Below are 12,528 nucleotides of genomic sequence, written 5' to 3'. Positions count from 1 at the left end.
ATATACACTCCCAAGATAAGCCTATATAACCTACAGTAATAATAGTAGAATTTGAGTTATTAATGATAGTAATGGTGACAGTACTTGTGTTATATATCTGTGTGTACTGGTTGCAATTGGTCTAGGCTCATACCGACAGGATGCGGTCTCCCTTTCGTAGCTCCCCGCAGAGATCAGCTGGACCCCCAGCCAGAATGAAGGAGATGAAGATTCCTTCTCCATCTTCCCCTCCAACAATGTTAAAACCGAGACCTGTGGACCCCCGCTGGAGCACCACCCGCCTGGGTTCCCTGGAAGAAACACAAATCAAACACACACACACACACACACACACACACACACACTTTTAGGGTAAAAGACGATAGCATCCAACCTTTTAGCACAAATCAGTGCATCATTATATATCTTTTTTTTTCCAGTTTTGTAGGCGTCTTTGTGTATGATGACATTTGATAAGTCGGGTACGACTTGGACGGCACAGCTCAGGTGTAGCTGATATTTAGTTGTAACACCTGTTTAACCACAGTCTAAGAACCAGTGACAAGGAGAAGTGAAAGATGACAAGAGGAAGACAGGATGAGGAATATCTATTATATATATTTGATATTTTATATTTACAACAGTGCAAATGAAAACATTCAAATATTGCAACTGTATTTCGCAGTTACTGTAGTGTATATATTCTAATAGTAATACAATATTGTGTAGTGATGAATGGTTCTCAGTGGGAGGAAAAGGTATTTGAAATTAGGGTAATTCACCACAATGACCAGCAGATGTCAGTGTTGCACTGTCTGGGTTTTGTTGCACCACCACAGTCGGTCACTCTGTCCTAAACACAGACTTCTGACTCAGTTTATACCTTTAAATGGTTCGATCCTTTCGTAAAACAGTGGGAGTAAACAAGTGCGCGTGCATGAAATCCAAGTCAACTCGGGGAAAACATGCTAATACACATTTAAGACGGAACTGGAAGTGGGTTCATCTTACTGAGAGGACTTCACTTAAAATTTAGGATGAAAACAATCACGATTAGCGCAGAAACAATTCCAAGAATCTGAGCGTTGAAGACCTGTTGGTGAGTTAACTATGTTACTTATAAATAAACTCAGCCAATCCATAGACAGAACATATGTGACATCTGGATTTGACCCCTCTTCAGCCTCTCTGACTGCAATCGTCTCAAACTGCTGGATCAGTATCCAGACATGACAGATTCACACTAAACACATTCATCAAGGTGGCGACTCAGTTTCTAACGTTCACAGCAATGCCTGGCCTCGTGTTCTCTTACATTAAAATGGTGCCAACTGCTCCATGCAGTGAGGTAAAGCGTACAGATGTCAAATTTGGGAACACGAGATCCACTGGTCATCGGTTTCGACAGATACGCTAAGTTAAGGTATCGAGGGAGAAATCACATCTTTCAACTGAAATCATCTGCTTAGAGAGAAAGCAGATGTTCTTAAATTGCGCACACTCAGTGGACATTTATTAAAACCCCTAATCCCCTTTTTGCATGAGAAACTAATCAGAGAGCGAAAGAGCTGAAGGAGAGAATAAAGGATAGATACAAACACAGCGGAAAGAAGAAGAAGGGCAGACGTCAAAATGACCATTCTGCAGTCAGTCTGAGGCTTATCAGATTTATTATAATCAAAGCGCACTGATTGGCCCAAAGGGTTATGATGAAATGAGTCATATTCTGGTAACCACGGTGACGCCAGTTGAGTGACGAGGGCTGTGATAGGCTGTAATCCGTCCATTAAAATGGATTAAAGACAGTAGAGCAGCACTGAGAGTGTATCTGCATGTGTGTGTGTGTGTGTGTGTGTGTGTGTGTGTGTGTGTGTGTACATGTGTGACCTGAGTTTACATGCCAGACCAAATCTGCCTTTTACTGCCACACACACACACACACACACACACACACACACACACATACAGCAGCAGAGCAAGCAGGCAGGGACAGAGGTCACTCAGTGTATTTCGGGCTCTCTAGGACTGTGTTTCCCAATCTGGTGTCGTGGGCCTCTTTGCGGGCCACTTAAGACCTCAGAGGGGGACATGAGGCAAGCAATAAAGGAAGTTTGACCCTTTTGTTTGGCTAGTGAAGCTAATAAGAAGCTAGGTAGATTCATTTTGAGTTTTCTTTGGCTGACACACTTGAAGTGATGGACATGCAGATGGACATGTGATGCTGACCTAATCAGAGAAGTTTCTTAACACATAGCTGCTGTTACTGCATGTAAACCTCCATTAGAGTTGGATGTCCAGCAGTTGATGCATTCAAATATTATCAAATGCATTCAATTTTGGGGGACCAATTGCTGAAAACAAATGTCCCGTTCAGCAGTACAGATTACTCCAATTACAATAACATTTTCAAAACCATACAAATATTTATTTTCTATCTGCTTGTTCCATATTTTTGAAACTACACTTTTTACTGAATGTGAAATATTAAAGATATCTAGATATGCACACATGAAGTCCCTATATGTGTGTAGTTCAACCTTACATATTTGGTTATCTTTGGAAACCCTGAGTGGAATTATACAAAGAACAATGTTGTATTTAAACCCACTGGTCAGTTAGTGTCCCATAAATATGCACGTGTCCGTGTGTGAGGTCTCACCGGGGGACGTCGTCGTCTCCAGTCATGGCCCTGGGCAGCGGTGAGTATCTGGGCGTGGTCAATGGGGCGGGGCTTACAGACTGGCTGCCGCTCATGTAGGGGCTTATATGGTTGTCTTGATGTGGGGAGTACGCTGGAGGAGCACAGACATACATTTTTATTTTATTTTTTTACATTTTTTCTTATTTAAAATCACGTCACTGATGTCTTTTTAAAGGCTGAGTGTGTGCTTGCATGTGCTTTTAGCATGGTTCCTGACATTCCACAACTGACCTTGGTTAAATAGTACATTTCCACTCAGTCTAATCAATCACAGCTCATCAGTCAATCAGTCAAAACTGTTGATGTACTGTTTATAAACGTAAATGTGAAACTGTCTCGTTGATGTAATCACCGCGTCTTTTCAAACTGTGACGTATAATCTTTCTAACCAACTTCAACTCTTGCGGAGTTCGCAACATCCTCGAATTCAGGGGCATATTGTTATAGTGCGCAGTGTCAACTAGAAGTAAAAATCTGTGGGGAGCAACACATTTTTATGGCTCTATATCACGAGACAGTCCCCTGCGGTATCCAGCCCTGATGTGGAAACCTATGACGAGGTCTATTAAGCACTTCACTGAGAGTGATAAATGCCATTATTAAAGGATTTCACAGTTAGGGAAACTCATGAGTGTTTGTTAGTGCTGTATCTATCAGCTATGTTTTCTTGATTGGCTGCTTGTGATGATGCTGGTCTGTGGATCAGGCTTACTGTCCTATTGCAGTTCTAGCAAGACTCTCTACAAAAAACCTAATAGTAGATGGGTACTTCTTTTTTTTTTTATAAACCCACCCTCTGCAAAAAATCTCCAGCAACAGCTTTGTTCCTTTATAGTTCGACACCATCTGGCCCTAAAAGTGCTTCAAAGTGCCTCTCTGCTGCGATGATGTGTGCTGCATTTGCCATGCGCACTGTTTCACTGCAAGTTGTGTCTGATGTTGTGAATAAAAGAGAGAGCCTACGAGCCCACGTTATGAAAAGAACCATGAGCAAAATCGTGACGTTATCGGTAAGTCTCTGGCGTGCGTGCACTTACAATTGGTGACGTCGGGTGGGGGGAAGTTGTCGTTGATAAAAAGGGAGGTGTGTTTGGCCACACGGAGGTAAACGACGTCAGGGGTCGACTTCAGGGCGGCCACTGCCTCCTCATGAGTTACCTCCTCCAAACATGAGGCGTTCACCTGGGGACACAGGAGGACACACGGGCAGCATGCAGACAACATTATGTCCACTGCGACAACATATCATATTTGACAGCCGCAAAAACAAAACATACCGCCGGACGTTAACGTAACGCCGAATGCGTCTCCTGCTGCGTTCAATCACCTTTAACAGGCTCGGATGTAGAGCAGAAGAATAAGAATCTAATACAATCAAACCCTTGTTCACTGCCCTTCCAAGAATTTAATAAAGGGGGTAATGGAGATGACAAGCCTTGCTTTTGATCAATTCTCCATTTTTAGTACAAACAAGTTACTTTATGCACATAAATCACATTTCTGGTTTTATTAAGGGCAAACTGTATGTGTTGCATTTCATTTGAAAATGTTCTTAGTAGCAGAAAGTCGCAGCAGTGGAGAAGCAAAAGGCAGAAGAGCGACAAAAAGGCGTTTCTTACAGCTACAAGTTTGTCCCCTATCTGCAGCCGTCCGTCTTTGTGTGCAGCCCCTCCCTCGATGATCTTAGTCACGTAGATACCGTTGTCGCCCGGGACGTGCTGGTTTCCAACTCCGCCTGCTATACTGAATCCTAAACCTGAGAGAAAACATCAACAGGTCATGTTTTTGATTACGTCTGTAACACTTGTAACGTCTTCTGAAGATTTGTATTTGTTGCAGTGCAGCGTTTTCTAATTTTCTCCTATGGGCCCTTTTGCCAGTTCTGACAGTTAGACTTGATACAGCACAATTATGAGGTAATAAACAAAAGCAAAATCAAATTAGGCAAACCATACCCTCTTATATGTTTCATATTTTGTTTTAATTGTTCTATCATTGTTCTCTTTCCATTGCTTAATCATATCACTGTATCTCTGCTGACTCCTCGGCAGAAAACAGAAAATTGAGCCTCGTCATACTTCCGGGCGCCAGTTGATGTCTTATTATTTCCTCTTTTCTTTGTCATGCAGTCACTTAGTAGAAGGATAAGGCAAGAATATCAACACCCTCAAACCACATCGAAGCTGAAGACGGCATTTTAATCTCAAAGTCACTGTTTCATTTCAAATCCACGTGTGCTGGAGTAAAACCAAAACCACAAAAAATATGCCTGTGTTGTACTACTCACAGACTCCACTCTGCGTTCTGTTTGCCTCTGTAGTGCTTTCTCACCTTTGGGCCCTTTGACCAGCTTGATGTCCATGATCTTCTCAGTGAGGCTCTTCCTGCGTCGTATACATAGTCTGACCAGGCCTCCTGCCTCCTTCAGCGCCTCCACAGCCCCGCTGTGGGTCACCTCCCTGACGTCGGCCTCATTTACCCGCACTATACAGTCATTCACCCTGCACAGCGAAGTCACATACAGGTCATTTGACTTGCATATAGTATATAGTGAAAACAAAACATACACATGACCTCCTGAACTCAAATGTTAGTCTGCATCACTGCATGCCAGCGACAACAAAATGAAACCACTTAAACAAGTGTGAACAACACACACGCTATATTTTCAATGCACGTTCAAGGCTTCAGGATTGCAGCTTTAAAAAAGACTTGATGAATACTGATCCAATTTGAACTGCCAGATTTTGCAACAAAAATCAGCTGTCATCAGTAAAGCTGTACTTGCATTGTGAGGACGAAGTCTGTTCACACAGTCATATTGTGAGGATTTAACTCCCATCTGGCAATAAAAAGCTAGTCCCAGTAAGGTTTAACTTTTAATTTAAGATCTAAGTCATTAAGGTTTTGATTGGGCTTATTAGGACAACATACGTTGTGGTACAAGTGCGTTTACTGGTAAAGTCAACAATTCATCCTCACAATTAACAAAAACAGCGTGTGTACTTGTGATCCTTCGAACATATGCCTGTACACGAACATGTGTGCGCATGGTGGTTCTTTTCACCCCCCGTTAGTGTCTGTGGGTGTGTGTGTACCTGAGTCGTCCATTCTGGGCTGCGGCCCCTCCAGGTATAATCTTGGTGATGAAGATAGACGGGTCTTCTCCAATGTGAGGGTTATCGGTCCCTCCTGCGATACTGAACCCCAGACCTGAGTTACCCTGCGCATACACACAGACACAGAGTGTGTTTTCATGGGAAAAATAAACACCATATGAACACACAGAACGGTTTTAAAAGATGCTTGAAGCTTTGATGATCGAAGATAAGTGACAGTAAAAAATGTAGCTCCAGCCTAAATATATGTGTATATATATATATATATATATAAAATACTGATATTTTAAGATGCCTTTTGGCAATACATAAACATTATATTGGAAACATCACCCAGACACACCTTGGAAGTTTATATAAGAAGCCGATAACTACACTGGAATAATTAGAACTTCCTGGTGCCAGAATCTCACACATTATTAGCACATTAATATTAATACATACACTCCAAATCCTACCCATCACCAAGTAACATCTATCATCTAATACTATATCTTATCGAAATGTCATTCATTGCAAAACTACATCTAATATCTCCCCAATTTTCACTTCTTACTGAACTAGTTTATCACCCGAACACACACGCAGCGCGACTCTCTCCAGATGTTTCTTGTGACCAAATGTCACACAATAGATCTCCTTTGTCAATTGAACCATTTACCAAGACGACAGCTCTGTTGCTCTGTGCACGTTTCTCCCACTCCCTCGTGCTTCGTCACCGGGTTTGAAGCTAGAGTAATGTCTGTGCCTGTGTTTGCGTGTGTGTCCATAGTGTCTTTAAAGCAGATCCCGTCAAGCAGACAGAACCAGGTCACAGGAGAATAGAGTGAGGGAGAGACGGAGAGAGAGAAAGAGAGAGAGCCTCGAGGTGAGAGAAAGGGGAATATAATGGGGGGGGGGGTAAAGAAAGTAGGGAAGGATGGCCGAAACAGGGTCAGCAGAGTCGGACCAACGGCGGGAGAGAGCAGAATGATGAGATGAAGGATCGGAGAAAGATAAACGAGAACTAAGGCGGCTAATAACTAAGACACTTATTTTAAGTGTCATACTGATGTCATGTGATTGTGCATACTCTTAAGTTACCTCTAAGATGTAGAAATATTCTGACAAAAAAGAAAACTCAGTAAAGTAAGTAAGCTTGTATATTTACATAGTTTTTACTTAATTAAATTGTATACACTTTTGAATAAGAAATAAAACCAATAGTTTCCTTATAGGAGCAAGTGAAAATTTAAGTTGACCTTTTGAAGATTTTTTCAAAAATTGATACAGAACATGAACAAAGCAATATCCCGCTTTGCAAGATGTTGCTTTTTCTATGTACTGCCATGGCCAAAATATATTAAATATGTATCATAGCTGCCAAAATGATCTTGAGCTCTTGTTTGAGACTTACTATAATAACACGGTTGACACAGTCAAAACTTCAGTCAGAACAATCTAGAGGGCTTAAAGAAATCACTGTCAGCTCTGTTAAATTCACACAAATGGCCTGTTTCAGCGTGCTAGCTTGCTAACGTCCAGCAGAGAGTCTCCCAGAAGAAACATGTCCAGCCGTTTCACCTCCTTCTCAGCCTTCTTCTTTTCATGTTTTCGTCTCAGCATGGGTTCCGTTGCTCCTACTTTAAAACAGTGACTTCTGCTCTCGACAGCACTAATGATGTTTTAGCATGATTATGTCTGAGTGTTCCGGGGTGGGGGGGGGGGCACAGGGGTCAGTGTGAACAGATGGACATACTGTCACAGAGGGGCTGCTGATGTGACCGAGCACATTTACAGCGTGTTTAACAGGCACGCATGTTGGTGGTGTGTGTTTTCTGTGCATAGTGAAGTTTTTACCCGCTCCAGCGTGATTTCCTCATACTCATAGTCTGCTTCTGTTCCATTGACCTGGCAGAGAGGAAGAGGAAGAAGAAGAAGAAGAAGAAGAGACGTGTGTCAATTGAGAGTAAACACTGAAAGCTGTTTTCCTAATGGACACTAAAATGCTCATTTGGATTTTATGGTAAAGCTTTTGACATTCATAATTTATACGCAGTGTTTTTCTCGGTGTCCCGTCAGTCACACCACCCTCTCATGTTGCATTCAACCTCCATGTTTATCACAGCTTCATCATGCATGTGCATTGAATACTTGCATACAAAAAAAAATATTGATTTGTTAAGTAATTAGTAGCTAAAGCTGTCAAATATATTTAGTCGTATTTAGTACCTCAAAGTTGAACTTGAAGAAAATGCACTTAGTTACATTCCACCACTGCCGGTCCGCGCTCAGGAGTTTAAGTTTATTTTTCCTTTCCAATTTTAATACAAAGCGTGAGCTGATTATCTGATCATTGTGTCAATCACCAGGTAAAACTAACTTCAACAAATATCCGAATTATGGAAAAATGACGTTAGACATTTGATCGTTTATGAATGACGCATGAATCCCAGAGATTAAACTGGTAATGCGCACTTAATGATGATGTATCTCTGATGTCATGTTTAAGAACATCCCCGATGAATTACCCATGAGCCAATCACAGCGCTCAGCCAGGACTTCCTGCACTATAAAACATATTAACGTCTATACTTCCTGACTGAATGAACAGAATTAAATCTGATCTGAGCAGACTATTATATATTTTGTGTTCCTCTCGGTTTATACTGGGAGATGAGTGTCTTGTCCCTGCTATAGCAGGCAAGCAGGCGGGCACACACACACACACACACACACACAGACACACGCACACACACACACACAGTGGTCGAGTGGCATCCCAATGGCCCATGTAATCCCCTTGGCTGTAATCTGTCTCTCTGTGCAGCCAGATTAGTTTAGATTTTGAATTTCTCGTCGTTTCAGAGGGCACAATCGTCCATCAGCCACCATGTGCAGTGTGACTGCTATCACCTACCTACCATCAATCTGTACATAATCAGAGTGGATGGGCACCTGAATGAAGGCCACACGAATTTACTATCCACATAAAATATCGGATTATTCTGGAGAATGTGAGGACAATCATTTACTCTTAAAATGTAAAATGTATTTGTGATATTTCCTGCTTAACAGAGCCCCTTTATAATTTATATCAAGCATGAAAGATGAACTAAGTTGTAGTTACAGTGCAGTAGGTAGAAACGGCCTTGCGCATCTGCAGTGAGTTTACATTTACTTCCCAGGTTGACATGCATCATTTTCAGCCTATGTTAGCTTTGAAAAGACTCATAAGCAATGAAAGTTTTTCTGTATTTGTTACATACATGAATCCCATTTACTTAAATAAGTGAGAGACAGCGATCATATCAGTGAAACATTAAGCGAAATCTTTTTCTGTGTGCGTGTGTGTGTGTGTGTGTGTGTGTGTGTGCAGTTCAGCAGGGAGTAATTCCACAGTAATTACATAATAAACTTATCTAACAACAACAGACACTGATTCTCTGTGGCAGCTGGCTACCAGTAAAATGACATCTGGATCCATCTAATTCTGGATGGAGCTTTCTGTCCAAATCCAGGATGCTGCTTTCACTATTGAGCATTTTTATGGGGGGGTGGGGGGGGTGGTTGAAATCACTGAACATTTCTAGTACAAGCTCCAAAAAGCTCTGCAAGTCTGTATACAGTAGAATAACTCTTGATACTACATTTTATGACCAGTGCATAGAGGTTATACTATTATTGTAGATACTACTCGAATTTCATATGGATTAGAAAAATATTCAAAAAAAACCCTTTCTTTTCAAACCTTACAACAAGCAACTTAGCAACAACTCAACTTTTTCTCCATATGCTCCCACTGATCGTAGTGTTTGTTCATTTTGACATGTCATGGAGCAGGTTAAAGAAAGGCAAAGTGATATCTCCATTTAAGTAATGCTAGAAAAGTTCCAGACATACAATAATGAATGGACATTGTCTGATAACACATTCATGTTCCGTTAGATTCTACGACAGTCAGCAGGTAAAAGAAATGAATGAACTTCGAATAATTTCCCTCACTATAGGCATGCACATTGTAACCAGCGCATAACCTCAACAGAGAAGCGTAGGTCAACCTTAAATAGCCATTTTCTGTAGGGTGGTGTGTTCAATTTGAAAATCTCTGTGTTTTATGTTGCATTCTCCGTATTCGCCTATAAGCTACTGCGAACAGCTGCCATGCACAACAACTGATATGTAATTCAATCTTTATCTTGACTCTGTGATTTAACCGCATTTGACATTCCTCAGGAAACTCTTCAAGGAAGAACACATTCGGGTAGAGGTTTAAATTTGGTATCACCGGACAATACATTTGAACCAGTACTCACATATGGGGGGGTGTCGACGCTGTCGGTGTTGACCACCACTGGAGGGGGGTTGGCCTGCGAGAGAGAACAGCGAAGTTAGCAGACACTTTTAATTTCGGGGGAAATGATCACGGAAACCAAACACATGCAGTACTTCACCAGGACCGCTGAAGATGGTTGCTATGAAACGTAAAAGAATAACACACATGAACACACATATCCGGAGATCTGTGACCGTGACTTACTCGTCTCATGTTTTGGTACAGCATGTTGAGTACATCTGCTACAGATTACCACCACGGAGCGACAGCATACACCGCATGACATACTGCACAGCCCTTAGATTGGACAATACTAATGTACTACACTGCCAACCGCATTCATATAGATCTGTTACTGTGCCATAAAGTAGTCACAATACCCTGTACTTTTACATTTTCGATTGTACTCTAATAGCCTGTAGGATATTGTACTCTACTGCTCTGTGCTCGCTATCCTCTTGTATGTCAACCGCATCATGGCCTGGTCCAGTCCAGCACAGCGCGGCTAGGGTTATAGCAGCAGCAGACGATTGACATTATCTTTCCTCTGGCTTCCTACGCAAGCGTAGCAAATGACAAGCCTCACGCTGGCTAACAACTAGCCGCAAGGTGTCTTTTTCTCCTTGTATTTGCAAGAGGAGCGCCAGGCCCCATCCTATCATTCCACCCTTTCGCCTCCTGTCTCCACTTCTGCCCCCCCCCCCCCCCCCTTGTCTCCTCTCACTTTGTCCACACACAGTATTTAGCGCCAGCCAGCGCAGCGGCTGCAGCTCCAGTCTTCTCCAACAAACCAGCAATGACCAAACCAGTCCATGTAAGATAATCTGAAGCTCCGGCTCTTGGTCTGCTGCAGCCAAAAAAGACAAGCAACCAACAAGCTAACCAAGCATCAAACAAGTTAGCCAACCAAATGGACAGTCCACCCAGATTTCACTTCACGGCATCAGTGTGCAACAGAGCAGCAATAGCATCTATCCCTCTACACTAATCTCTACCTCTCTCATCCCCCCTTTTCCACTCCTTTATCTTCTCTCTCTCTCTCTCTTTCTCTCTCACACACACACAAATATATCATCTCATTCCATCTCTTTCTCTCTCTCTCTCTCTCTCTCTCTCTCTCTCTCTCTCCACCACATGTCCAACTGTCTGTAAGTCAAGCTGACAGGATGCTTGATCCCACATGGGAACAGAGAGAGAGAGAGAGAGGGAGAGAGAGAGGGGTGGGATGGGGGGTGGGGGGGATCAGAGGGATTATAGGTACGGTGGGAGGAGTCAAATCTGCCTGCTCAACAACAGCAATGAGGAGCAGAGGGCGCTGACAGATGCGCATAAACCGCCCCCCACACCACAGACATGAGTCAAAAAATACCCTAAATGAATGGTGTGATTGTGAAAGAGGGAGATGGAGGGGGGGTGGTGGTGGATACAGTAAGGTTTACGGATATTGAGGAGACAGTAAGGGTCGGGCTGACAGTTGCAGCTGTTAGGATCTGTGTGATTGTGTGTGTGTATTGACGTGAATGAAGGGGAGAAAGAGAGAGATACAAGTGCAGGGTAAGGACGATCACCCTATAATGATGCTCTATACAAAGCAGGTCTATGTGGCCAGACTCCAATAACCATTACAATACTACATGCTCATGTTGTATACTTTCTGCATAGTCTTTGACCTTTAACCTCAGTGGTGTTAAACCACTGAGCTGCACATTAATCTCTCAAACTATGAGAGCTTGTGGTGGAAGAAGTATTCAGCTTTTTTACTTTTTTTGTAAATGTTTGCGTAAATCCTGCATCCATAATCTTCCTTAAATAAAAGTATAGAAATATCATCGCAACATATTATATTACTATATATATATATATATATATATATATATATAAGTTAGCATTTAGTGGAGTAAAAAGTAGAATATTTCCCTCTCAAGTACCTCAAAATTGCGCTGTAGTACAGCATCGGAGTAACTGTACTTACGATAGTTCGATTCCACCACTGATTACAGAATGGCCCTGCAGACGATTTCCAGATAGGTACTGACAGTCTCTGCCCTTTAGACTTCAGACATCATCTGAGTGTAGCTCTTGAAATGTGATTTTCATAATTGTAGTGAAATACGAAATTTGAAAAAAGCCACATTTAAAAAAAAATAAAAATAAGGTCACATGAGGACCAATCAATACCTGAGGGGTAAAACTCACTGCTCACAACTCACGTTCACACCAAGGGCACAACCTGTGATGCAGACACTGCTTTATTTGTCTTTATTTATCTGCTGACAATCTTATTTGTCTCTGCACGTATTTTGATGAGCTACAAAGATAACCAGTCGGTTCTCCATTCAGTCGATATATAGTTAGCCGATGTGAATGTGGTTTGGAAGGTAAACAATATTAGGTGGCAGTGACTGGAACGAACA

General features: G+C 42.1%; 1 protein-coding gene across 2 annotated transcripts in view; it reads right to left on the bottom strand.

Annotated features, from left to right (window-relative positions):
- Nucleotides 1–12,528, bottom strand: part of LOC139287626 (discs large homolog 1-like protein) — a 97,543-nt gene that overhangs the window by 27,923 nt on the left and 57,092 nt on the right. For both annotated transcript variants that reach the window (XM_070908765.1, XM_070908766.1), the window contains exons 7-14: nucleotides 10,095–10,148; nucleotides 7,639–7,689; nucleotides 5,779–5,903; nucleotides 5,012–5,181; nucleotides 4,300–4,436; nucleotides 3,718–3,862; nucleotides 2,639–2,771; nucleotides 134–290 (exon numbers count right to left, since the gene is read on the bottom strand). In XM_070908765.1, coding sequence (XP_070764866.1) covers nucleotides 134–290; nucleotides 2,639–2,771; nucleotides 3,718–3,862; nucleotides 4,300–4,436; nucleotides 5,012–5,181; nucleotides 5,779–5,903; nucleotides 7,639–7,689; nucleotides 10,095–10,148 — 972 coding nt within the window. The remainder of the gene's footprint in view (nucleotides 1–133; nucleotides 291–2,638; nucleotides 2,772–3,717; nucleotides 3,863–4,299; nucleotides 4,437–5,011; nucleotides 5,182–5,778; nucleotides 5,904–7,638; nucleotides 7,690–10,094; nucleotides 10,149–12,528) is intronic.

This window comes from Enoplosus armatus, chromosome 7 (genome assembly GCF_043641665.1).
Source record: "Enoplosus armatus isolate fEnoArm2 chromosome 7, fEnoArm2.hap1, whole genome shotgun sequence".
Lineage (NCBI taxonomy): Eukaryota > Metazoa > Chordata > Actinopteri > Centrarchiformes > Enoplosidae > Enoplosus > Enoplosus armatus.
Note: the sequence above shows the minus strand (reverse complement) of the source record. Positions and strands in the feature narration are given on the sequence as shown.